The sequence below is a fragment of the Trichechus manatus genome, unplaced genomic scaffold (assembly GCF_000243295.1).
Source record: "Trichechus manatus latirostris isolate Lorelei unplaced genomic scaffold, TriManLat1.0 scaffold00026, whole genome shotgun sequence".
Classification (NCBI taxonomy): domain Eukaryota; kingdom Metazoa; phylum Chordata; class Mammalia; order Sirenia; family Trichechidae; genus Trichechus; species Trichechus manatus.
Window position 1 is genome coordinate 13,132,983 of NW_004443962.1, and position 27,271 is coordinate 13,160,253.

The 27,271-nt window shown below is 38.4% G+C and overlaps 1 protein-coding gene across 4 annotated transcripts in view; it reads left to right on the plus strand.

Annotated features, from left to right (window-relative positions):
• The window catches only part of GSK3B (glycogen synthase kinase 3 beta), a 301,800-nt gene that overhangs the window by 232,876 nt on the left and 41,653 nt on the right, over positions 1 to 27,271 (plus strand). For all 4 annotated transcript variants that reach the window (XM_004373653.1, XM_004373652.1, XM_023728841.1 and 1 more), the window contains one exon: positions 16,814 to 16,909. In XM_004373653.1, coding sequence (XP_004373710.1) covers positions 16,814 to 16,909 — 96 coding nt within the window. The remainder of the gene's footprint in view (positions 1 to 16,813; positions 16,910 to 27,271) is intronic.

Consider the following 27,271-nt stretch of genomic DNA (forward strand, 5'->3'; position numbering starts at 1 on the left):
CTTATCTTCCTAGATTTGAACCAGTCTATTATTACTTGGTATCGCCTTGCCTTCCTCTCCATTAGAAGGTTCTATAACTACACCGTCTATTCCTTCTTTTATTGTTCTGATGCTGTTGTCATTTACAGATTAACCTGTCTGGTTCCCTGTTGTAATTCCTTTGATTTTGCATAGTCCTTAAGAGTTCATTTCTAGCTTGGTATCTGGCTAGTACAATCCTGTGTCCTGTATTCAGCCTGTGAGCTAAAGTTGTTTTTTCTCAGATCGAAGGACTCCCTTTAATAAGTCTTATGTTTAGTTTGGTTTTTACATAGTCCCTTAATTTCCATTTACCTGGAAGTGTCCTAATTTCACCGTCATATTTGAACGAGAGTTTTGCAGGCTATATTACTCTTGGCTGGCAATTTTTTTCTTTCAAGATTTTAAATACATCATTCCATTGCCTTTTTGCCTGCATGGTTTCTGCCAAATAATCCGAGCTTAGTCTTATTGTTTCTCCTCTGTGACTTTTTGTTTTTCCTGAGCGGCTCTCAGCATTCTTTGTTTGTCTTTGGTTTTAGCAAGTGTGATTATGATATGCCTTGGTGATTTTCTTTTGGGGTCTATCGTATATGGGGTTCATTGAGCTTCTTGGATGGTCAGCTTTACATCTTTCATGATATTGGGGAAGTTTTCTGTCAGCAATTCTTTAATGATCCTGTCTGTGTTTTCTGTTTTCTCCCCCTTTGCTGGAACTCTGATCACTCGCATATTTTTGCTTTTGATTTATCCCACATAATTCTGAGGGTTTCTCATTTTTCTTTGTTTTCCTCATAGTTGTAGCCAAGTGTTTGTCTTCAATTTCGCTGATCCTATCTTCCATCATTTCAAATCTGCTCCTCTGCCCTTGTATGACACTGTCCATTTCTGCAATCTTGTTGTTTATCTTTTGGATTTCTAATTGTTGTTTTTGTATGATTTTTAGTTGTGAATTTATTTTAGCATTTTGTTCCTGTGTTATTTTCTTAAATTCTTCCATTTTTTGGTCTGTACTTTCCATGAATATGTCTGCCTTTTCCATGAATTTGTCTATTTTTTCCTCATTTTTTTGTCTCCTTTTTGCTTCAACTCTTGCATAATTCTGAATATTAGAGATTTGAATTCCCTATCGGTTAGGTCTAGTGCGTTTTCTTTTACTGGAAGGTCATCTGGTGTATTATTTTGGACGCCTACTGGAGCCATCCTGTCCTGTTTTTGTAAATGTTTTGATACTGTCTGCTGTCTTCGGGGCATTCAGTGGTTATTTTCCTCATTTGTTGATTGGAGATTTGTTTGTTTCATCCCACTTTTTTGTTTTATTTGGTTATGTCTGAGCAGGCGGGCTGTGCGTTCTTTGTTGTTTGCTCATCTGTGGGATGATACTTTTCACCTCCTTCTCCAAAGGACAGAGTCAGTCACTCAGGTGTGGTACAGCAGGGCAGGTCCAGCTGAAGGGGAGTTGCTGGGATGGGTTGTTTGTGGCACTTACCAGGGCTGACAGTGCGGACTGGGAATCAGTGCAGGGCAGGTTCCAGTATGCTGTGCCTGTGCTGCTTGGGAGTGTGATGTTCAGTGCACCGTGCAGGTAAGCAGGAAGGAGGGGTTAGATTGTGATGTGTGGAGCTAAGAAGTGTATGGGAAAGAAGAGAGAGAGGAGAGAGGAACAGGAGCCAAAAACATACGCAGACAAAAAACAGTGCTTCAGGAGCTTACTATTGAAGTGGAGAGACGAGAGACTGAGAAATGGGGAAAAACAAAATAAAAAGAAAAGAAAAAGGGTAAAAGAAAATGATGACTAAATCGAGAAACTGAAAATGAAGACAAAAGGGAATAAGAGAAGAAAACAAAACAAAGAAACAAAAAAAATACCAAAACAAAACAGAAAAAAGCAAAAAAGAAACAAAAAGCAAGAGAAAAGAAATGCCCCCAGGGATGGCCCTGTGTCTCTGCGCAGAGTAAGGGAGTAGCTTCCAGGCTGCGAGGTACTGCCTGGCTGGAAGGGGCTCCCAAGCCGAAAAAAGAAAAAGAAAACAAACAAATCAAAATAGAAAAAATCAGAGCAAACGAACAAAAAGGCCCTGGGGGTCCCACCAGCACAGCGGCACGGGCTAGAAAGTAGTTTCACAGTCGAGCGGCGTTTCACAGCCTTTCAGGAAGAAGCAAAGATGGTGCATGGAGCCAGGTATTTGAGAGAATGGAAGGGGAGGTGGTGAGAGGTAAGGAGGAAATCTAGAGAAGTGAAAAAAAGCAACACCAAGTGACACCGGGGTGAAGCTGTTGCTTCCCAGCTAAGAGATTGTGGCTGCAGGAAGTAGAGGAGGCTAAGTGTGGGTGAAGAAGGGTGGGGGATGGGAAAGCGTGTATCACTGATTACCAGTTGTATTGTCTCCTGCTGGAAGCTCCGTGAAGCTGCCTTCTCATTCCCCCGTTCACTGATCTCCTATAGGAGTCCAAGGTGGTGGATCCGTGCTGCAGTAGCAGATATGGGACCTCTGCATGTATGTCTCCTCACTCTCTGTTCTTGGTCAGTTTCTTATTCCATTTGGTGCTTGGCTGAGTTCTTTATCTCTTCATTTGATGCTTTGGGTTTCAGGATTGATGTGTGACTCTGTTTGACTTATTTTTTCTGATCTTTGCTGTGGAGGGACGGCATGGTGCTTCTGACTATAGCGCCATGTTGCCTGGAAGTCCAGTATGATAATTTTTAATGTCTCCACCACCACCCCTTTTTTTTACGGTGTGAGATACCACACAGAAGACTACATGAAACATTTATGTGCAGTTTAATTTCCTAAATCATGGAGACACTCAGTGTTTAGGAAATCTGGAAAAAACTGTTCAAGTTTTTAAAATGTGTTTTCTTTCTTAGTCTAAAAATTAAAAAAAATTTTTTTTTTCATTTCTTATAACTCAAGGTAACGTTAAGACTTGTTTTGTGTCCTGAAATGATGGGGTCCATACTAAATACCTTGTTTTATCATAAAATGAAAGAGTTCAATTGTATGATTCTAAAAGTTACAAATAAATAATTCACCTGGAATAAATTAGGTAGAAGTTTTTTCTGAACCTAGTAAAAACTTAAATGTACACCCTAAAGTTATACTCAGAAGTAGAAATAGGATAGTTGATTTGTTAAAATGTTCTATGTTTGTGGTACTGGTTGCAGATAGTCATGCATTCAGAATCTTTGGTCTTCATAATCTACCACTTGCTTACTTTTCAGCTTTTAATGTTGCCACCCACCTAATTATTCTCTGGTAGCATCAGCTGTTACAGTTACCCAAACCATGCAGTTTCCCCTTCACACCTAGAGTACATGGAGTGTACTTCTGACTCTTTTATCTTGTTATATATTTCTTAAGTAAAATCAGCTTGTCTCACCTTCCAGAACCTTTCCTGACCTCCTTCCTCACCCCAGGGCAGTGTGGCACTTTCAATATGCTTATTTTGTTGTACTGATGTTGGCTGGTTATAGTTGACTTATGTACAAGTCTCTGTCTACCCTAGAGGTCCTTGAGGATCAGAGCCCTGTGAGTGTTTTAAATGAGTGAGTTCAGAGACCAAAAAAAACATTAATGCTTCTTGATTATGTCTTTCCTTTGCATCTTAAATCATACCTTTGGTTTTTTAAAGAATATACATATTGTATATAAAATAATTTTGACCTTAGGGTTTGACAAACTAATACTTTTAACGCTACCCTTAAAGTAGCAATTTAAGGATGATATTCTGGTTGTATTTAATATAGTAACCCCCGTTACCCCATTGCTGTCGAGTAAATTCCGACTCATAATGACACTATAGGACCTAGTAGACTGCCGCATAAAGTTTCCAAGGAGTGCCTGGTGGATTCGAACTGCCAGCCTTTTTGGTTAGCAGCCATAGCACTTAACCACTATGCCACCAGTTTTCCTAATATAGTAAAGACATCACAAATTACATATTAGCCTCTCTTTTTTTTTTTTTTCACTTTTTCAGTCAGTTTTTTTTAGATATAATTTACATACAATAAGATGCAACCATTTTAAGTGCATAGTTTAATGAGTTCTGACACACATAAATACCTGTGTCACCACCACCCCAGTCAAGATTTAGAACATTTCCATCACTCTGAGGATGTTTCTTCGAACAGCTTAGGGTGATCTATAATCCCAGTTTGACCAGACAGAGCTGAATGGTAGACCACCCTATGCATGCCCCCTTTGCAGTGACTCTTCCATCTTCAATCCTGGATCACCATTGATCTGCTTTCTGTCACTGCAGATTATTTTTGCCTATTCTAGAATTTCATATAAATGGAGTCATATAGTATGGTTTTTTGTGTGTGGGGTGGTGGGGGGTGCTTTTTGTACTCAGCATGTTGAGATTCATCCGTGTTGTTATTTGTATAACTATCCCTTTTCATTGCCAAGTAATATTTCATTCCTTTATATGAATATACCACAGTTTGTTTATACAGTTACTTGTGGATGAACATGAGCATTGATTGTGGATCCAAGTAAAATGAAATCCTTGATAACTTCAGTCTTTTCTCCGTTTATTGTGATGTTGCTAACTGGTCCAGTTGTGAGGATTTTTGTTTTCTTTATGTTGAGGTGCAATCCATACTGAAGGCTGTAGTCTTTGATCTTCATCAGTAAGTGCTTCAAAGTCTTCTTCACTTTCAGCAGGCAAGGTTGTGTCATCTGCATAGCACAGGTTGTTAATGAGTCTTCCTCCAACCCTGATGCCAGGTTCTTCTTCATATAGTTCAGCTTCTCGGATTATTTGCTGGACATACAGTTTGAATAAGTATGGTGAAAGGATACAACCCTGATGCACACCTTTCTTGAGTTTAAACCTCACAGTGTCCCCTTGTTCTTTGTGAACAACTGCTTTGTAGTCTATGTGTCCAGGTTCATCCTGAGCACAATTACATGTTCTGGAATTACCATTCTTCCCAATGTTACCTATAATTTATTATGATCCACAAAGTCGAATGCCTTTGCATAGTCAGTGAAATACAGGTAAACATCTTTCTGGTTTTCTCTTCTTTCAGCCAGGAACCATCTGACATCAGCAGTGATATCCCTTGTTCTACATCCTCTTCTGAATCCAGCTTAAATTTCTGGCAGTTCCCCATCGATGTACTGCTGCAACCGCTTTTGAATGATCTTCAGCAAAATTTTACTTGTGTGTGATATTAATTATATTTTTCGATAATTTCCACATTCTGTTGGATCTCCTTTCTTTGGAATTGGCATAAATATGGATCTCTTCCAGTCAGCTGGCCAGATAGCTGTCTTCCAGATCACTTGGTATAGCCTAGTGAGCACCTCCAGTGCTGCATTTGTTTGTTCAGACATCTCAGTTGGTATTCTGTCTATTCCTGGAGGCTTGCTTTTCGCCATCCCTTTCAGTGCAGCTTGGATTTCTTTCTCCAGTACCATCAGTTCTTGATCTTATACTACCTCCTAAAATGACTGAATGTCGACTGATTGGTTTTGGTACAGTGACTGTGTATTCCTTCCATCTTTTTTTGATGCTTCCGGTGTTGTTTAGTATTTTGCCCATAGAATCCTTCAGTGTTGCAACTCGAGGTTTGAATTTTTTCTTCAGTTCTTTCAGCTCGAGAAATGCCAAACATGTTCTTCCCTTTCGGTTTTCTAACTCCGGGTCTTTGCAGATGTCATTATAGTGCTTTACTTTGTCTTCTCAAGCTGCCCTTTGAAATCTTCTGTTCAGCTCTTTTACTTCATTGTTTCTTCTGTTTGCCTTAACTACTGTACATTCAGGAGCAAGTGTCAGAGTCTTTTCTGATATCCATTTTGGTCTTTTCTTTCTTTCCTGTCTTTTTAATGACCGCTTGCTTTCTTCATATATGATGTCCTTGGTATCATTCCACAACTTGTCTGGTCTTTGATCGTTAGTGTTCAGTGTGTCATATCTGTTTTTGAGATGGTCTCTAAATTCAGGTGGAATATACTCAAGGTCATACTTTGGCTCTCGTGGACTTGTTCTAATTTTCTTCAGCTTCAACATGAACTTGCATATGAGCAGTTGATAGTCTGTTCCGCAGTTGGCCCCTGGCCTTGTTCTGACTGATGATACTGAGCTTTTCCATTGTCTCTTCCCACAGATGTGGTCGATCTAATTCCTGTGTATTCCATCTGGCAAGGTCCGTGTGTATAGTCGCTGTTTATGTTGTTGAAAAAGGTATTTGTAGTGAAGAAGTTGTTGGTCTTGCAGAATTCTATCATGCAATCTCCGGCATTGTTTCTGTCACCAAGGCCATGTTTTCCAACTACCAATCCTTCTTTGTTTCCAACTTCCGCATTCCAGTCGCCAATAATTATTGATGCATCTTTATTGCACGTTTGATCAGTTTCAGACTGCAGAAGTTGGTAAAAATCTTCAATTTCCTCATCTTTGGCCTTAGTGATTAGTGCATATACTTGAATAGTAGTCTATTGACTGGTCTTCCTTGTAGGCGTATGGATATTATCCTATCACTGACAGTGTTGTACCAGGATAGATCTTGAAGTGTTCTTTTTGATGATGAATGTAACGCCATTCCTCTTCAATTTATCATTCCTGGCATAGTAGACCATATGATTGATTCAGAATGATCAATACCAGTCCATTTCAGCTCACTAATGCCTAGGATATCGATGTTTATGAGTTCCGTTTCGTTTTTGACAATTTCCAATATTTCTAGATTTATACTTCATGCATTCCATGTTCCTGTTATTAATGGATATTTCCAGCTGTTTCTTCTTATTTTGAGTAGTGCCACATCAGCATATGAAGGTCCTGAAAGCTTGATTCCATCCACATCATTAAGGTCGACTCTCCTTCCAGGAGGCAGCTCTTCCCCAGTCTTCTTTTAGTGCCTTCCAACTTGAGGGCCTCATCTTCTGGCACTATATCAGGCAGTGTTCTGCTGCTATTCATAAGGTTTTCACTGGCTACTTTTTTTCAGAAGTAGACACCAGGTCCTTCTTCCTAATCTGTCTTAGTCTGGAAGCACAACTGAAACCTGGCCACCATGGATGGTATTTGAATACTGGTGGCATAGCTTCCAGCATCACAGCAACATGCAAGCCCCCACAGTATGGCACAGAGCCAAGAAAACCCTATTGTGCAGTTCTATTCTATAACAAATGGGGTTGCCATGAGTCAGAATTCACTTGACGCCAATGGGTTTTTTTGGAGGGTTTAAGTATTTTGCCTTTATATTTGTTTTCTTTTTATCGCTCCATTTTTTTTCCTCATTTACTCACACATGCCCTGGTGGTAAAGTGGTTAGGTACTTGGCCGCTAACCAAAAAGTTAGTGGTTTGAACCCACCAGTCGCTCCATGGGTGAAAGATGTGGCAGTCTGCTTCCATAAAGATTACAGCCTTGGAAACCCTATAGGGCAGTTCGGCTCCGTCGTATAGGGTCACTATGAATCTGAATTGACTCAGCGGCAACAGGGTTGGGTTTTTTTCGTACCTTTTGGATTATTTTTTATTTTCCCTATGGCTTTTTTAGCTATACTTCCTTGTTGCATATTTTAGAGGATGTTTGAGGATTGAAAATATGCATCTTAAACTTAACAATTTACCTTTAAATAATAATATACTTTGTCATATATAAAGTAAGACCCTTATGGCAGTATATTTCTATTTCCCTTCCTGTTCTTTGTGCCATTGTTGTCATACATTTTACTGTTGCATGTTATATGTAGTCCGACACTACGTTATTATTTTTGCTTTAAACAGTTTCTTCTAAAGAAATTAAAAAATGAAGAGGGAATGCCATACATTTTGCACTCTTTATTCTTTTATGTAGATCAGCAGTGTGTCCGTATGGAATCCTTTTCTTTTATCCTGAAGACTTTCTCATAGTGTACATCTCCTGGTAACGAATTCTTAGCTTTTGTTTGCCTGAAAATGTCTTTATTTTACCCTCATTTTTTGAAGGATATTTTCATTGGTTACAGAATTTCTTTGTTTCCAGTTTATTTCTCATTCTTTAGAGAAGTCTGTTGTCTTCTAGCTTGCATTGTTTCTGATGACAAGTCAGCTGGTATTTTTATTATTGATGCCCTGTATATAATGTGTCTGTTTGTTTGTTTGTGACATTCTTGAAGAATTTCTCTTTATCAGTGGCTTTCATCAGTTGATTATGACTTGATGTGGTTTTCTTTGTTTTTATACTGCTTTGGGTTCATTTTGCTACTTGGATCTGTGGGGTCATAGTTTTCATCAAATTTGGAAAAATGTTGATTACTGTTTCTTTAAATAGTGTTTCTTCCCCCTTCTCAGTCTTTAATTATATGTCTGTATGTTTTTCTGGCCTTTTTTGCCTCCATGCTTCAGTTTAGATAATTTCTGTTGCTTTGCTTTTAAGTCCACTGTTTTTTGTTTTCGTTTTTTTTCCCTCTGTTGTGTCTAATCTTCTGTTAATCACTTCCATTTAGCTCTTTTTTATATCTTCCCTTTTTCTCCTCATTATAGTAGCTGTTTCAAATTCCTTATTATGCTAATCTCTATCATCTCTGTCATTTCTGGATCTTTTTCTGTTGACTAGTAGTTTTTTTCCTCTTGTTTCTGGGTCATATTTACCTGCTTTTTTGCATGTTTAGTAATTTTTTTGTTGTATACTGAACGTTGTGAATGTTATGTTGTGAAGTGTCCACATTTTCTCTTATTTCTTAAAAGAGTTCTTAGTTTTGTCAGTCAGTTTTCTAATTGTTTATACCTGGAGGACAATTCTGGTGCCAGATACTCTGTCATGACTACAAGCTAAAGTCCATAATAGTCTGTCTCTTTCTCTCCCTTTTTTTTTTTTTTTTAGATAATGCAAGCCCTTGCATGTCATTCCAAATTTATTGAACTACCGACACAAAGTTGTACAGAATTGCACCACTTTACTTAAGGCTTTTAGTTTATTTTTGACCACCTTAAAGTAATTATGGATCCCTGTCGGATATATGGAAAACTTGGTGGCATAGTGGTTAAGAGCTACGGCTGCTAACCAAAAGGTCAGCAGTTCCGATCCACCAGGTGCTCCTTGGAAACCATATGGGGCAGTTTTCCTCTGTCCTGTAGGGTCTCTGTGAGTCAGAATCAACTCCATGGCGATAGGTTTGGTTTTTGGTGTTGTTGGATATATGCACAATATTTATACCCAAAGCAATGTGATAACAAGTTTCTGCAACTTAGTTCTTGCAATTAAAATTACTTGGCAATTAAAATGATTTCTACCATGCACATCCATAGTACTTGCTCTGTCAGTTTTTACACATGTGAAATAATCACTAAACTTGTTTGTTTGGTATTGCAAGTGCACTTATACATGAGCAAGCAAGGGGTTTACATGGATAATCTATAGCTACGGAAGCCTGAAAATGATTTATCAAAATTGTTAACTCATTAAAATTTTTTTGAAAATATAAAATTTATTTATAGCATTCTAAGTTTGAGATTTATTATACTCGATCTTGTTTAGCCAGTTAGATACCTATATTTCCTCATATTATGCTTCTGTTGCCTAAGGTCTGTATTATTAACCATTGAAGGTACTCTTTTTATTAAACTATATTACCATAATATGGGTAGATCTTATTTAAATCATGGGTTCTTGTAAGTAGTCAAGAAAAATATGTTAAACTTTTGTTTTGTTTTTACTATTAATTACAGCCTGCTGATCTTATAAAATCCTAATACATTCTGCACAACTCAAAAAGATTTAGATTTCTTTTTTATCGGTCAAGAATCAATTTAAGAAAGCTTCAGTCGGTTTAAGAAAGTGATTTTTTAAATGTATTTTTAAAAACTCTCCCTTGTTTCTGTTCTTAATATTGGGTGGAACATTTTAGGGAATCAGATATGCATTTGAATCCCAGATTTACTGCTGACAGACTGTATAACATTGAGAAGTGAATTAACCTCACTCAACCTTAAGTTACTTCAAGTATAATGGGGAAATAGAGTAGCTATAAAGTTTAAATGAGAAAAGAAAATGGATATAACTAGCACAGTGTTTTCAATACTAGGTGCTCAGTAAATGTTTCTTCTCTCCTTTTCCTCTGGCTTCTTCTCTTCCATCTTGTGCTTTGCTCTCTCTTTTCCCTGACACACTTTTTGAAAAGAGGGCTTGTATTTGCAGTCTACGCGTAACCATTTCAGGTGATTATGACCTGCTTACATTTCTCATGACTGCAATAAAACTGATCTCACCAGTATCATAACGGAAGTCTTCAGGGCCAGCTACAGTGAAAACCTTTCAGGCCTTATTTTACCTGGGCTCATTGTGTCATAAGATAACTTGTCCTCCAAATGTTCACCTTCCTTGGCCTCCATAATGTCACTGTCTGTGAGGCCTCCTCCAGCCTCTTTGACTTCTGTCACAGTCTCCTTTAATTTCCCTTTCTCCATATATTTTTCGTCCCTTAGGTCCCCATCGTTAGCACCCTTCTCCTTCTACCTGCATTTTATGTTATACACTCTCACAGCCACCTAGCACCTGTACACCAGGCACTACCAAAGCTGTTTTTCTAGCCCTAAGCTCACTGTAAATGATGCACGCAATATCCATCTCTTGACAGAAAGTTCCTTCTGGTTCTTCTTGAATGTCTTGTCTCGAATATTATTTTCTCTTCCAGATTTACTGGTCTTTTATGCCTAATAGCATTGACATTTTTCACAACTGCTGAAATTAGAAACTGAAGTTGTTTACCCTCTAAATAAGTCTAATGAACAAATGCTTTGATGCTGCCTTCTAGAATTGGTTTGCCATTGTGGTGAGATTTAAATTCTGTCCCAGCTCTGCCTCTAATTAGTTATGACCACTGAAAGCTTTTATACTCTTTGGGGACCTTAGTTTTTCTCATCTGTAAAAATGTTTGGACTACATCAGGGGTCGGCAAACCAGGGCCCAGGGGCCGGATACAACCTGCCACTTATTCTTTAAAATAAGCTCTTGTTTATGGCTGCTTTTGTGCTTCAGTGGCAGACTCGATGGCCCACAAAGCCTAAAATGTTTATATTCTCTGACACTTTACAGAGAACGTGTACTCGCTCCTAGACTAAAGGATCTCTCATCTAGTTTTCATTTCTTAAAAGCTTGTGGTTTTCTGAGACCATTAACAATCAAGTTTAGGGATAGTGGGCATTTTTTAAATTTTTCCCTAATATCTTTTTTAAATTGGTTCATCATTAGAAATCACCAGTAGAAGTAAGTTCTTTTCCCCTATACTGAGAAGGACCTTGTCATAATAAAATATTCTTCTTGAGTTTTTAAAATTTAGGAGCTTTTTGTTATTGTGGTATTGTGTAATATGTAATAAATCCTGTTGGCCAGCCTGGAGAGAACCTGGTCTTATGATTAAAAAATAAGAAGAAAAAGGATAGGGAAATATGATAGTAGTTGGATACTTGGCAACAGGAATTAAACGTGTAAATCATACTGTGGCACGAGGAGCTTTGTTTCCCCACCTCATAGCTTAATGATTCAAGGTCATGTTGCTATAACAGAGGAGTAAGATCTCCATTGCCACTTTGTGCTGACAGACTTCTTCATTTGGTTAATTGTGTTAAATAATTGATAGTGAATATATCAAAGATGATTCCATTTACAGGATTAGTAATTAAAGCTTCTTAACAGTCACAAATATCCATATTTTGAGGGTAAAGTACATCACTTGTTAGACTCTGACCACTGACTGTTTAAGTGTAATATATCTATATCATCACTGTTTATCAAAACAGATTGTTCTCCATTATGATAAAAAAAATTTCTTTACATACTGGATTTTTCTAACGCATGCACTAGTATATATTGAAAGAGAATTCTAGTTATGTAAAAACTGCTTAGATTAAAAGTTGTAAATATTCAACCTTAATTATACGCTTGCTAAAGTATACTGATGTCTGCAACTTACTTTCAAATACATAAAAAAAAATTAGGTGGATTGATGTATGGGTAGGAAGGTGGATATGTGTTTAACCAAATATAGTAAAATCTTAATTGTAGAATCTAGGTGGTAGGCATAAAGGTGGGGGGGGGAAGTTCGCTGTATAATTCTTGCAACTTTTCTGTATATTTGAAATTTTCCATAACAAAATGTTTACATCTAAGTGGTTATGAGATGGTACATTTAGGGAGAAGGGTATGGGAGACAATACATACATAATTTATCATCTTTCACATTAAATAAATTATTAAAAGTTTGTATGTTAAGCAAACCATGTGTACATGGCATGTATTTCTCAGCTGTTTCATTGTATATCTCACTGATTTATTTTCATTAAGGAATACTCCTATCTTAAAGGAGTTCTGGTGGCATCTTAAGTTATAATAATAAAAAGAAACATAAGAATTTTAACATACACTTCAAGGAACATCCTGCCTTATCATTGTACACTTTGTAACTGTTTTAATTCTCTCACACAGCCCTTATAGAAAAGTTAGCTAAGTGGCTGGTAAGTCCACATGATCTCTGTCCAAACAGTAAAAGAATGCATTTATTAATGGACATCATACAACTCTCATTCTTTTTTGCATTCTTAACCAATTTCTAGAGAGTTAGGACCATGTCTTGTGTTGGCAGAGTACTGAGTACGTGGGCGGGGGGTGGAGGGGTGGGGACACAACAAGTGCTCACTGATTTGACAGTGCACATTTCTTAGGTGTCATTTTGTTTATTGGGAAATATATCATAATGCAAAAGTATATTATTCAGCTTAAAGCATAATAATAAAATGAATAGCCATGTAACTACACTCAGTATTAAGAATTAGAGGAACTATTTTTGCCCCGTCCCAGTCACAACCCTTTCTCCCACATATAGGTAAATAATTTCTTGATTTTGTGATGAATATTCTCATGCTTTTCATTTAGTTTTACACAGGTTCGCCATGTAAACTAAAATATAGTTTAATATTGACTCTTTTTGAACTTTATATAAGGCAGTCATACTATATATATGAATTGTTGAGTGAAAACGTAACCCTGTGTTTGTGAGATTCATCCATCAGATATGCATAGATTTAGTTCATTTTTGCTGCGAGCTAGTTGTATGATGTCCATTAGTAAATGCATCTTTATACTGTGTGGACAGAGATCACGTGGACTCATCAGCCTTTTGGCTAACTTTTCTATAAGGGCTGTGTGAGAGAATTGAAGAGTTACAAACTCTACAATGATAAGGCAGGATGTTCCTTGAAGTGTATGTTAAAATTCTTATTATAACTTAAGACGAGAGTATTCCTTATGAAAATAAATCTATACCACAGATTACTTATTCTACTCTTGGATTTTTGCTTTGTCTGCAATTTTTTATTATTATGAATAATATTGCTTTGTAAGAGTGTCTCTATATTAGAGTATGTACCTTGAAGTGGAATCAGTAGGTTGTAGGGTCATTGAAGTTATGCATTTTTAATAGTCATTGATGCATGTCACTTCTGTTGTTTTTCTTCATCATTTAAAAGAATTCAATGGAGTTGCATTTAGGGGACAGAATTATTGATAAACTCACTAGTAGTCCTTCCTTCATCCCATCTTAACCAGTACATGCGCGTGCATGTACACACACACGCACATACACACCCTTCAAGGGTTTAGTATAGACTATAAATGCTTGCTTTCTTTTTAAAATAAAAACTAAGTTAAGATTCCTCTTCAGCCTTCATATTTTAAGTATGCATAGTTCCTGATTTATAAATGTCTGATATGTACAGCTACAAAGGCCAGAGATTTTTCTTCCCAACACTAGATACCATGTTCCTCTCTATTAAGCTAGAATTTTACTGTAAGAGGGGAGGAAAGTTGTACAATTGGAAATGTATTTCCAGTGCCCTAAAACTGAATGTTCTCCCAGAACAATGTTAGAAGTAGGAATTAGGATGATAGGTGTTATTATTTAGATTGTTTGTACATTCATGTTTTTGTTTTCTTTCCAACAACATCAGGAGTATGCTCAGGAATTATCTTGTAGGCAATTAAAGGTCAGTTTAGAGTTTAGTAGATTTTTTTTTTATTTTAATACCCACAAGTAGTACTGAGCTCCTTTCCACCTAACTTACCCAAAGTTTATATATTCTAATATTTAAACAACTTCTGGAAGTTCTTATTACAGCTTTATTGAGATACAACTGACATATAATAAATTGCACATATTTGAAGTGTACAGTTTTATAAATTCTGGCATATGTATATACACCCATGAAAACATCACTGTGAAATCAAGATAACATGTTCATCACCCAGTAGTTTTTTGGTGCTTCTTTGTAATCCTTCCCTGCAGGCCTTCTCCACCTCCATCCCTTTACAATCACTGGTTTCCTTTCTGTCAGTGTAGTCAGAAGATTTTTTAGAATTCCATATGAATGGAATTATAACGTAAGTACTCTTTTTTCATCTGGCTCTTTTCACTCGGCGTACTTACTTTTAGATTCTTTTTTACTGTTTATTACTGACTATTCCATTGTACGGCTGTATCACCAGTTGTTTATGCATTTACCAAGTGATGGACGTTTAGGTTGTTTCCGTGTTTCGGCAGTTACAGAAAAACTTCTATGCACATTTATGTACAATCCTTGGTATGGACAGATACTTTCATATCTCTCGGGTAAAAACCTAGCAGTTTTTAAGAAATTGCCAAGCTGTTTTTCAATGTGCTATATGGTTTTGCAGAGCCCTGGTGGCACCGTGGTTAAGCGTTCAGTGCCAACCAAAAGGTCAGCAGTTCGAATCCACCAGCTGCTCCTTAGAAACCCTGTGAGCAGTTCTACTCTGTCCTGTAGGGTTGCTATAAGTCGGAATCGACTCTGCAGCAAGGGGGAGTATACCATTTTACATTCCCACCAGCAGTGGATAAAATTATCAGTTGTTTTGCATCCTTGCCAACACTTGATGTATATAATCAGTCTTTTAAATTTTAGCCTTCGTAGTGGGCGTGTACCCATTGCTGTTGAATCGATTCGACTCATAGTGATCCTATAGGACAGAGTAGAACTGCCCCATAGGGTTTCCAAGGAGCGGCTGGTGGATTCAAACAGCTGACCTTTTGGTTAGCAACCAAGCTCTTAACCACTGCGCCACCAGGGCTACATTGTGTATGTAGTAGTAACTTATAGTTTAAATTAGTATTTCCCTTATGACTAGTGATGTTGAACATCTTTTCGTTTGATTATTTTCTATTTCTTTGTTTTCTTTGATGAAGTACTTGTCCATACCTTTTGCCCATTTTTACTGAGTTGTCTTATTTTTTAATTGTAAGAATTTTTTATATATTTTAGATACAAGTCCCTTGTAGAATATATGTTTTGCAAATGTTTTCTCTTAGTCATTGGCTTGCCTTTTCATTTTCTTTAGAGTATCTTTTGAAGAAACAAATTTTTTAATTTTAATGAGATTCTGGAAGTGTTAATTGAGTCTAGAGAATTAGAACCATCAAAAAATACTGAAATTCTCACTTTGTCCTGAATAGTTATGGAATTATTGCTGATTATTCACTGATTGCCACCACAAATCAAGTACTTAGCATTGCATTCCACTCCTTCTGTGCAACTGTTCTTGAACTGTAGACAGCTTAATACCCTATTTTAACAAACTTGTTTTCTGTCAGGTGCTAGGATTATAATGATGGGTGATACAGAAATGTCTCTCTTCAAAGTGTTCATTTTAGTATTTAATGTTTCTTTCCCGTTTTCTGTTATGTGCAGTCAGGTCCATATATTTTCCTTTACTCATGCCTAGTACAGCTCTCAGGAGCCCTGGTGGCACAGTGGGTAAGCAGTCGGCTGCTAACCGAAAGGTTGGTGGTTCGAACCCACCAGCCAGTCTGGGGGAGAAAGATGTGGCAGTCTGCTTCCGTAAAGATTACAGCCTTGGAAACCCTATGGGGCAGTTCTGCTCTGTCCTGTAGGGTCACTATGAGTCAGAATCAACTTGATGGCAGCAGGTTTTCTGTTTGCTACAGCTCTAGAAGCAATGAAAGAAGCCCTAGTGGCACAGTGGTTAAGCACTCAGCTGCTAACACAAAAGGTTGGCGCTTTCAACCCACCAGGGTCTCTGCAGGAGAAAAGACCTGTCGATCTGTTCCTATAAAGATTACAGCATAAGAAACCCTATAGGGTCACTATGAGTCGGAATCAACTCAACGGCAATGAAGTGTTGAATCTATTTTTGTCTTATATTGAGTTGTATTTTTTTCCCAGCACACAATGTATCGTAGCGCAGTTCCTTGTACACGGGGGACCCTCGCTAAATGTTCAGGGGTTGAAAGGAATTATTGATAACAGTGTTTGAGTAAGGTTCTCCTGACTAATATATTGATAATATAACCTTTGGCTATATTACCTACTTTCAGCATTGTGTATAGTTTTGTCCCCATTGATTTCTTGTAGACAGTTTATATCCTGAGGTTTTATTTGCAAGGTGAGGACAATATATATTGTTAGAATATAGCCCCTTATTAAATAAATAAAAGATATACTGTCTCAGATGCCATCATTGCAATAGATTGTATTTTTCTAAATAGAATAGAGATGCCTGATTTTTACTTGAATATTTTGAGTAGTCTTTTTTTAAGATCCTGATCTAGCATTATTACTATCGTAAAAGCCTGTCTAGAGTAGTATAGCATGGACTCTGTAGCCAGTTACAAATCACAAGGCTTTCAGAATCTGCCTTGTTTAACCAGCTGTGTATTTTAAATAACTTTGGAATTCCTTCTTTAATGTAACCAATGTACTAAAACATAAAGACTACCTTTGTAAAATATGGAAAAATATGGCAATAACTTGCTTTCTTTATCTAGGTCCTGGGAACACCAACAAGGGAGCAAATTAGAGAAATGAATCCAAATTACACAGAATTCAAATTCCCTCAAATTAAGGCACATCCTTGGACAAAGGTGAGTCAAAATAAGTTTTTTTTTTTTAAGTGTATTAACCAATAGTTGACTAAAACTTGGGTTTCTCGTTATTCTTAAACTATTTTGAGTCCAGATAGCTGCCTGAATACAAAGCACATAGCAGTTCTGCGCGCAAAGATAGTCGGGTTAATTTGCTTCAGCATTTCATTGACGGTATAGTTTTGTCCCCATTGATTTTCTGTCGAAATTTTCTAGCCTGGGTTTTTATTTGCAAGGTGAGAACAATCTACTCATATCATTAGAATATAGAATTTGATGCGGGGCAGGATTTTATATATAACTTTTGACTAGAAGTTTATAGAATAAACTAAAGTTTATTTTATTTACAAAGTTAGAAGTGCCTAATGCAGTATCATACAGCATATGATAACATACATTGCATATTTTTTTTTTTTTTTAACTATTAAAATATAGACCTTTTATAGATAGTTTTGTGTTTTCCTTCTCTTACTTTCTTTACCATTAGTGCTTTGGGAACAGGGACAAAAAGCAGAAGTGGTCTTGCCAGGAACAGACATTGGAAATAATTGTTATGTTAACAGGATGTCACTAGCTTTTGGAAAAGTTTAACCTTAATGTCAGATGGCACCAAGTCTAAGAGCATAAGCACTAATTTACCAGGAGACTTTTTATTTATTTATTTATTTTGCTTTGATACTTAATCGAAATGATTTTAAGAGAGATTTTATCTAAAAAAATTCTCACATCAGTTTGCTTTGTTAGATTAAGTATGCAGAGGGGAAAAAAATAGAATATCTCAGTAGGGTTTATAGTAAGAGTGAATCTCTAACCTCCTCATTTTACAGGTTTAGAAACTTTGGCCACAGATACTGCATGAGTTATCTAAGATTGCATAGGTGGCTTGTGGCAAAGTCAGGATTAAACTTCTAGTCATATATATTTTTTTTAACGTCAGTTTTTTTCAACTTCCAGTCATGTGCCATGCTCCCTTCCCCCCACCCACCATTTTACAATTCAATTTACATCTCATTGGATATATTTTGGGGATTAAAAATGGTCAACTTTTAATATGTATTTCATTTAGAGACTTTCTTTATTAAAAAAAATATATATATATATATATAACAGTTTGTTTTGACCATAGATAAATTTATTTAATTAGTTTTAGATCTTTTATAATAAAAGGTGAAATAATTTAGGACTTTAGGTGAAATAGATTTCCTGGGTGGTGCAAATGGTTAACACACTCGGCTGGTAACTGAAGGACTGGAGGTTCGAATCCCCCCCAGGGTGCCTCAGAAGAAAGATCTGGCGATCTACTTCTGAAAAATCAGCCATTGAAAACCCTGTGGAGCACAGTCCTACTCTGATATACATGGGGTCGCCATGAGTCAGAATTGACGGACAGCAGCTGGGTTTTTTAATAGGTAAAATTATTTATGTTCCTTAGAATCAAAGTCTGTGTCTTTTTCTCTCTAAATTGTATTATGATTCCAGTTTTCTTTTAAATTCTCGCAGTTTCATTACCTCTCTTCACTTTCAGAAGATCCTCTTGTTATTAATTTTCTTGTTATTGTTACTAATCTTTTATTTAGAATAAAAGATTGCAGTATTATTTTAGTGCCAGAATTATAGGTGGTAACTTTCACGGGCCAAGAGACCAAGATGCTGCCCCCCTTTTTAATTTAAAATAAAGCACTAAATAGTCGAAGATAAAGTGTTCTTTGATTTTTGTACTTAAGGTTTCATTTGAATCTGGATCAGAAGATACTTAGGAGCTCTCATCTGGCTGTACAACGAGAGAAGCCTAGGTGGCCTATTTGGATTTAGGGGCTCAGTTATAGTTTGAGTCCATTAAACGCAAAGTCCATTAGAGTCGGTTATAGTTTAAGTGCATTAAAGTTATCTTAAGTGAAAGAGTTTGTAATAAGTGATTTACAGTGTAGGATGGTTTCGACTATGTTACGAAAGAAACAGTTCTGTATTTAGAATAACTAGTTGCCGTTAAATCAAATCTGACTCATTGCATCCCCATGTGTATCAGAGTAGAACTGTACTCCATAAGGTTTTCAGTGGCTGATTTTTTTGGAAGTAGATTGCTAGGTCTTTCTTTTGTGGTACCTCTGGCTGAGTTTGAACCTCCAACCTTTTGATTAGTAGCTGAGCGTGTTAATCTATTACACTACCCAGGGTCTCATATATAGAGTAAATAAAAAGAAATATTCCCAAATGCTGGTAGTAGTTTGGGTGAGAAAAGTATGACTGATTTTCTTTGTTCTGCTTTTCCATATTTCTGTATTTTCTTCAATAAACATGTTATTTTTTTTTAAGAAAGAAAGCTTTTTTTCTTTTTGGTATAATCTTAAGTATTCATTACACGTTATCCTTAATATAGAGTTTATGACAAATGTAATGTTGAAATTGAGGTCATGAAATCTTATTTAACAGTTCCTATCCTCATTTTTTTTTTTAAATAAATGCCAACAATATTAGTATTTGTTATATTCTACATTTTTTTCCTGAATTATATCTAACGCAAGTATTAGCCAGAGTGAAATGTGACGAATGGTTGCTTGTAGTCAACATGTAGCCAACGGAAGACGTGTGCTGAATTTGTATGCCTTACTCTTTCCTTTGCCCTTTTGGATTTCTGTCTCCATATCTTACACTAATGCTTTTGAAACTTGAGTGATTTGTATAAAGCCCTTTTATTTGTTTTATTTAGGTTTCCATTCCTAGACTGTGTGTAGAATAATAATTCTCTCACCATTTTGTTTGTGAAAACTGTGTAACTTTCATATAGCGTGCATTGACTTATTTGGTTTTCACTTGGTATAAAGGTAACAAGTTCACTTGTGTTAATTTCTCATTAGTGCACACAACTAGGTAGTGTCTGGTTGTAAACACAAAAGCAAGTTCAGCCACAGAAATTCCATGGCACTTCTCTATCTAGATGATCCAGAAATTTTTTAATAGGTTATTATCAAACTAAAAATGTAAAATTTTAAATTCTTAAAGGGCATTTAGTCCCATCTCCCCCTGTTATGATAATGGACACCAATTTGAGAAATGCTGTCTATACTAGGCAGTCAAAAGAGTCATTACAAAAAAACATACATGTTGTTGTTGGATGCCATCGAGCTGATTTTGACTCCTAGAGACCCTATGTGACAGAATAGAACTGCCCCATGTTCTCTAAAAGGGAATTGCTTCTTATCCTTGGAAGATGGGTAAACAGGAAAATGGAAACAGAAGCTGCTTTGCCTTTATTGTTGTCTTCTGTTAGAGCCCGCCTTGATCCATTCACTGAAGCTCTGGGCATGTGAACCCTGGTTTCCTATACTTCAGTGTAGTGCCCCAATATCCCTAGAACTGGGTATTGGAGTTCTCAAGAAAATGAGCAGAAATAAAGATTAAGGGAGGAAATGTCTTCCATGGGAACACTGAGGGGCGGGAATGCAGGTCAGTAGGACAGATAATGGAAGAACAAAAAGAATAAGTAGATCCCAGTGTAGTATAGATCAAATGGCAGGAATGTTGATAAAGCACATGTGGTTTAATCAGGAAATAAAGTAGAACCCGTTGCCATCTAGTTGATTCCAACTCAAAGCAACCCTACAGGACAAGAGTAGAACCTGCCCCATAGAGTTTCCAAGGAGCGGCTGGTGGATTCAAACTGCCGGCCTTTGGGTTAGCAGCCAAGCTCTTAACCACTGCGCCACCAGGGCTCCGAGGGGTAGGGGAGATGGGGAATAAAGACCTCTGCATTGGTGTACGGTATATACACAGAATAAAAACTAGATAAAAAGTGAAAGCAGTGATGTAAAAGTAGATTGAAAATTAGAGATGGAAGTTGGTTGGAAGAAGAGAGGAAGCTTAAACTATTTAATACATGGAGATGTGGTTAAATGAAGTAAGGATCTCGTTTAAGCCCTGCTCCTACTATTCTTTGTGCCTCGGTTTTTTTTTCTTTTGTAAGATAGCTGTTCTCTCCTGTGTCTTGCTTGGGGTTCTTTTGAAAATATAGTTAAATTATGCATGTAAAAGATTATTTTATTTTAGCTCTGAATAAATGTGAGGATTCTACTGCCAGTGTAGTTCTCTGATCTGTCGTTTTCTCTCCGTCTTCGCTGACCTGACCTAGTTTAGGCCATTGTTATGTCATACAATCGTTAAAACAACCTCCTACCTCCTAACTGAATTCTCTCCTTCAGTTTCACACCCTTTCAATCCATCCTTCCATTGCTGTCAATTAGCTTGCTTAAAAGCACATGTGATACCGTTACTCCTAGCAAAAATTTTCTTTGACTCCTCATTGCCTTTAGGAAAATTTGGCATAAGATACGTACGTACATACAAGGGTGATCATATGGCCCAATTTATCCTTGTACCAGTGTAATTATTAATCACATGCCCCTTCACTCTCAGATGTGTCCTGTTTTGAATGACAAGTTATACAGTCACTCTATTCCTGATGCTTTCTACCTTTTCCTGAAAAACAGGAGATTTAGTTCTTGTCCTGCTCCTAACCTTCCCTAAGGCATCCGTCTGTTGGCTTGACCCCAGATTCTTTCCCAAGTTCTCCAGCTTCCTCCATCCTTAAATGTATATAGTTAGGCAGTGGATTTAAAATTTTAGGGTAGATTAGGGATTTCTAATAAGATTATATTATAATAGATACATGAGTTTTTTTTTCCAAATTTTGAGTAACTGATTCTTCTAAGCTTGTTTAAAAGTTCTATAAAATAAGTAATCCTCTTTATCCTGATAATAAATAATTCTGTGAGGTAAGTTAGGTAGCACAGATTTCCGCATATTCTTTCAGAGTAATGAAAATCATTAGCGATATGACTGGATAATGGCAGGAAGTAGAGTAGATAATCTCAAAGGCTCTGATCTCTTACTACTGGATTTGAGTGTTTAATATGTTAGCTACATATGGGAATGTTGCCCAGCTAGTAGCTCACTTTGAAGGGACTGTGCAGTCATGCTGAATTTTCTGGTGTAATCAAACTGTTCTGCTGATTGTTCCCCAGAGAAGGCATAGTCATTTTGACCGCTCTCTGCTCGCTTCTTTTTTCCCCACTTAGAATGCTCTCCTTCCTCTTCTCTGATTGTTGTTGTTTGCCATCGAGTCGATTCCAACTCATAGTGACCCTATAGGACAGAGTAGAACTGCTCCCATAGGATTTTCTAGGCTGAAATCTTTATGGGAGCAGATCACCAGGTCTTTTCTCCTGCAGAGCTGGTTGCGGGTTAGAACCACCGACATTTCGGTAAGCAGCCAAGCACTTTAAACATTGTGCCACCAAGGAGCCTTTCTCTGCTTACCAAGTCTTAACCTTTTCTCAATATCTCAAATCTCACTTCTCCCATGAATATTTTCTATTTGAGCTTGTCATGATTATTCTCAACGTACAACTCCTGTAGTGCTTACCAAGTCATACCATATGTATTGTACCCGTTGCCGTTGAGTCGATTCGAACTCATAGCGACCCTTTAGGACAGAGTAGGACTGCCGCAAAGGGTTTCTAAGGCTGTAAATCTTTACGGAAGCAGACTGCCACATCTTTCTCCCACTGAGTGGCTGGTGGGTTCAAACCGCCAACCTTTAGGTTAGCAGACAGTGCTTAACCACTGTGCCACCAAAAACCAAAACCTGTTGCTGTCGAGTCGATTCTAACTCATAGTAACCTTAAAGGACAGAGTAGAACTGCCCCATAGGGTTTTCAAGGAGTGGCTGGTGGATTCAAACTGCCAACCTTTAGTTAGTAGCCGAGCTCTTAACCACTGTACCACCAGGTCTCCACTGCACCACCAGGGCTCTTTATATGTATTATCAAAAAACAAAAACAAAACAAACCTTTGCCATCGAGTCGATTCCAATTCATAGCGACCCTATAGGACAGAGTAGAACGGCTGCCCCATAGGGTTTCCAAGGAGTGATTGATAAATTCAAACTGCTGACCTTTTGGTTAGCAGCCTGAGCTCTTAATCACCGTGCCACCAGGATTTATCACAGTTCCTAATTTCTGTTTTGTAATAGTAATGACAATGTGGTGTAAAGACATCTGACCTCCTCTAACTTCACAAGGGGGAAGGAGAATCAAGATAACAGCCCAAGGCTGATTCCTATGAGGCGGAGGTCAGACATGCCTCCTCTCTCTGCCATCTTTACCAACTATGACGCCAACCATCCCTCCCACAGCACTTTCTACCGGGTTCAGTAATTCATTGCAGTGACCACACAGAACTCACAGACCATATTCAGGATTATGGGGTTTATTAAGGAAGTAACAGGTTACAGTTCAGCTCAGGAACACTCAAGGATACAGTTCTTCCATCAGGATAGCCTCTTCCCAGCTGTGCTCGCAGGCACACTTCTCCCTAGCCCTAGGCCTCTGTCCAAAGGCACTTAGCTTTCTCTCTCCATGGGCCAGGTCTCTCTCAGTTCTCCCACCACGCCGTCTCCTACTGCCAGGTCTCTGCTGCCAGGTCTCTCCTGCCACCATCTTCAGGATTACAGCTCGCTTGCTCTCTTGGTCTCCTGGTTCCAGGAGCTTCTCAGCACAGGAATCCTGAGTCCTGTATTCTCTGCTCCTGGCTGTTCTTCCTTGGTGGTAGTGGGTTCCTCTCTCTCTCATCTCTGGGATGGCTCACCTCAAGCCCAGGGGGATGGCAAAACTGACCAATCCCTTTGGTGGGCTACAGTTACCCTATCTCACAGTCCTGCCCAGTGACTTGGGTGGGAGTTACAAGACCGTGACTAGAAAGGCCACACACTGCATACAGATATCAGATCACCTCAAAAGGTATGTTTGCCAAGTTTTTGACATTCTTACTTATTAGTTTACTTAGTAGTTAAGTGTCTGTAGGATATGTGGGTAGGTGATTAAGTATCCCAGAAAGCATGATCCACAAAAATCAATCCTTATATACTTGATTTCTTAGAACACTGTACACATACTTCAAAATGAATGAATACTAGTATTTCTAACTAGCTAAAAGGTAAGCAGAAATTGAGTTCTGAGGTCATTTCAGCTGTGAAAGGAATCAGATCAGATTGAACAAATTAGTTTATAATTCCCTATGCTTAAAGCTAAGGAAAAAACTCACTATACTTTTTAATAAAGATTTTCTTTATAATCTTACTTTTAAAAAAATTTCTGTGCCTTTCAATACAGGATTTTTCAGAATTTGGTATGCCTGCCTGTTCTAGTTATGTTAGTTCAGCACATTACCACCACCACCCCCCCCAAAAAAAAAGCCTGCAGAGGGACCAGAGAGCACAAAATAAAAATTGTCAGACGTTTCTCACTGATCCCCTTATCTCCCTTTTCTGTTCTGTCTTACTCTTTTGCTTTGTGTGTGTTCCGTAAAACGTAAAACCATGAACGTCTGCTAATCTGTTATCACTTGTCTCATACACACATACACTGTGTTCTGTGCTCAAGTTTCTACCTACATCTTTATTAGTGCTGAAGTAGTCACTTCTTTTCTAACATCCATTTTCCCGTGTATATTGGCTAAACTCCTGTTTCTTCAGTGGAAACTGTACACATTAAAATCCAGCTATTAGAGTGGTTGTAAGGAGACCCTAGTTGGTGCAAACGGTTAAGCGCTTGACTATTAGCCAGGAGTTAGCGGTTGAATCACCCACAGGTGCTTCAGAACACAGGCTTGGTGATCTGCTTCCTAAAGGTCGCAACCTTGAAAAGCCTGTGGAGAGTTCTACTCTGCACACATGGGGATGGGTCACCATGGGTAGGAATCAACTTGATAGCAACTAACAACAGCAACAATCCATATATGAGAGAAATAATATAAAAAAGGAAGAATGCTAAGACACAAGCTTGAAGATTGTGAGGGGCCGACAATTGGTAGTGGGTGGAATGTAAACAAGGACAGAAATTTATTTTTATCATTAAATCCTGTGTCTCCTATGTAACAGTGCTCTGCCAGGTACCATAAAGACTGTAAAATACATAGTCCTTGTCCTTGAAAAGGGAGCCCTGGTTGGGCAGTGGTTAAAGCACTCGGCTGCTAACCAAAAAGTCAGCGGTTCAAACCCACCAGCCACTCCAAGGCAGAAAGATGTAGCAGTCTGCCTCCGTAAAGATTACAGCCTTGGAAACCCTATGGGGCAGTGCTGCTCTGTCCTGTAGGGTCGCTGTGAGTCATAATTGACTCAATGGCAGTGAGTTTGGTTTTGGTTTTTGTCCTTGAAAAACTTACAGGTGATATAACTGACTTGACTGAAGCAAATATTGAGTGATATAAAATACCATATAACCATATAATAGATTATGTGCTGTACGTGTTCGAAGGTGTTCCACCTGGTGTAAGTGGTACAAGGCAGATCTCCAGTGGGGGAGGGAAAAAGGAAGCACCCTTAAAGGTAGTAGAAGGATTTGAGGGGGGCGGGTGGTTGAAGGAAGGTTAGAATTTGTTTAGGTGTAAAAAAGGTTAGGATTGTTGTAGCCCAGGGGAATGACCCTCAAGATGAAGGCGAGTGTATGAAAATATTTCCTATACTCCTGGGAAGGCCAGCCTGAGTGCAATAACTATTTTGTGAACAGTGAAAGATTAAATTGGGTAAGTGGACATTTGGTAAATCGCACGTCTGTGTAGGCCTGTAGTACTATTTCATTAGTGAATGATGTTGGAGAAATTACACTGCATAGTTAAATGCTAATATCTATACATATATAAGGTTTGTTTTTTTTTGTAGTAGAGCTCAGAAAAACTCAAAAAGCCTTGTAATTAGTGCAGCTGAAATTCATTAAATACTAGCTCTGTCATGGCTAAGGAAAGCATTGTTTTGTGTTTCTTATGCTCAACCTTCTTCATCTGGATGTAGGAATTGATACCAAAGTAAAGTTTAGAAAAACATAACTTTTCAATAGGCTTGGAGCGGTATTGGGCTTTGTTTCTACCCTGTTAGATACTGACTTCAAATAGTAGTTTTGTTTGGCATGCAGACTGTCTTAGTCATCCAGTGCTGCTATGACAGAAATACCACAAGTGGATGGTTTTAATGAAGAGAAGTTTATTTCCTCATAGTCAAAATAGGCTAAAAGTCCAAATTCAGGGCGTCAGCGCCAGGGGAAGGCTTCTTCCTCTCTGTCGGCCTTCTTCTCTTCAGTGTTCCCCCGGATTAGGAGCTTCTCTGCGCAGGGACCCCGGTCCAAAGGATGCGCTCTGCTCCCGGCACTGCTTTCTTGATGGTATGAGGCCCCCCTGTCTCTCTGCTCACTTCTGTTATATCTCAAGAGATTGCCTCAGGACACAGTCCAGTCTTGTAGATCTAGTCCTGCCTTACTAACACAACTGCCACCCATCCTCCCTCATTAACATCATAGAGGCAGGTTTCCAACATACAGGAAAATCACACAGTACCAGGAATCATGGCCTAGCCAAACTGATAACACACATTTTTGGGGGGACATAATTCAAACCATATCATTCCACCGTTTGGCCCCCCAAAAATCACTTCCTTGCAACATGGAAAACATATTCACCCCATCATATCATAGCAAAAGTCTTAAGTCCAAGTCCAAAATCCAAAAATTCCTCTTCATCTGTGAAATCGAGAATACAAGTTATCTGCTTCCAAAGGTACAGTGGCAGAACAGGCGCAAGCTAGACATTTCCATTACAAATGGGAGAAACTAGAGGAAAAGAAGTGATAATAGGCACCAAGCAAGTCAGCAGAACACATTACATTAGCCCTCAAGGCTTTGAAAATAATCTTCTGTTCTCTTGAGACAATTTACACAACAGCCCTGCCCTCCAGACTCTAGGTATTGGCCACAGTCTCTGGATTTTGAGTGGAGGCCCATCGGCCCTGGGCTTCAGCTCTGCCTTCCAGGCCCACTGGGACAGCAGCTCTGCCCCCTTGGCTTTAGGCGCACCATTCTCCTAGTCCATCGGAGTGACAACTCCACCCTTAGAAACACCAGAGGCCATGGCTCCACCCTTTGAAACCCCTGAGGTCATGGCCATACCTTTTGAGACTGAGGCAGCTTGACTTCTTGTGTTCCTTGTCTCTTCAGCTTCTGCTTCTGTTTCCTGCGGCCTCTTGGCCCTCGGGCCTCATACCCGCGTCTGCCCTGCTGGGGCAAGTGTTCCAAAGCTCAGTATCTCCACTGGTATAAGTGCCCGGAGGCACCTCACTCTGCCAGGAAGCCTCCTGCACCCAGGCACTCAGCTCTCTCGCTCTGTGGGTCGGCTCCAGCGCCGTCTCGCACTGGTCTCCTGGTTCTGCTGCTGTTGGTTCTCTGCGGCTGCCGCTTCTCTGCTGCTGCTGGTCCTCTGTCACTGCCACACGTCTATCCATTCACAGTTTTAAAACCACTTCCACATTTTAGGTATCTGTTA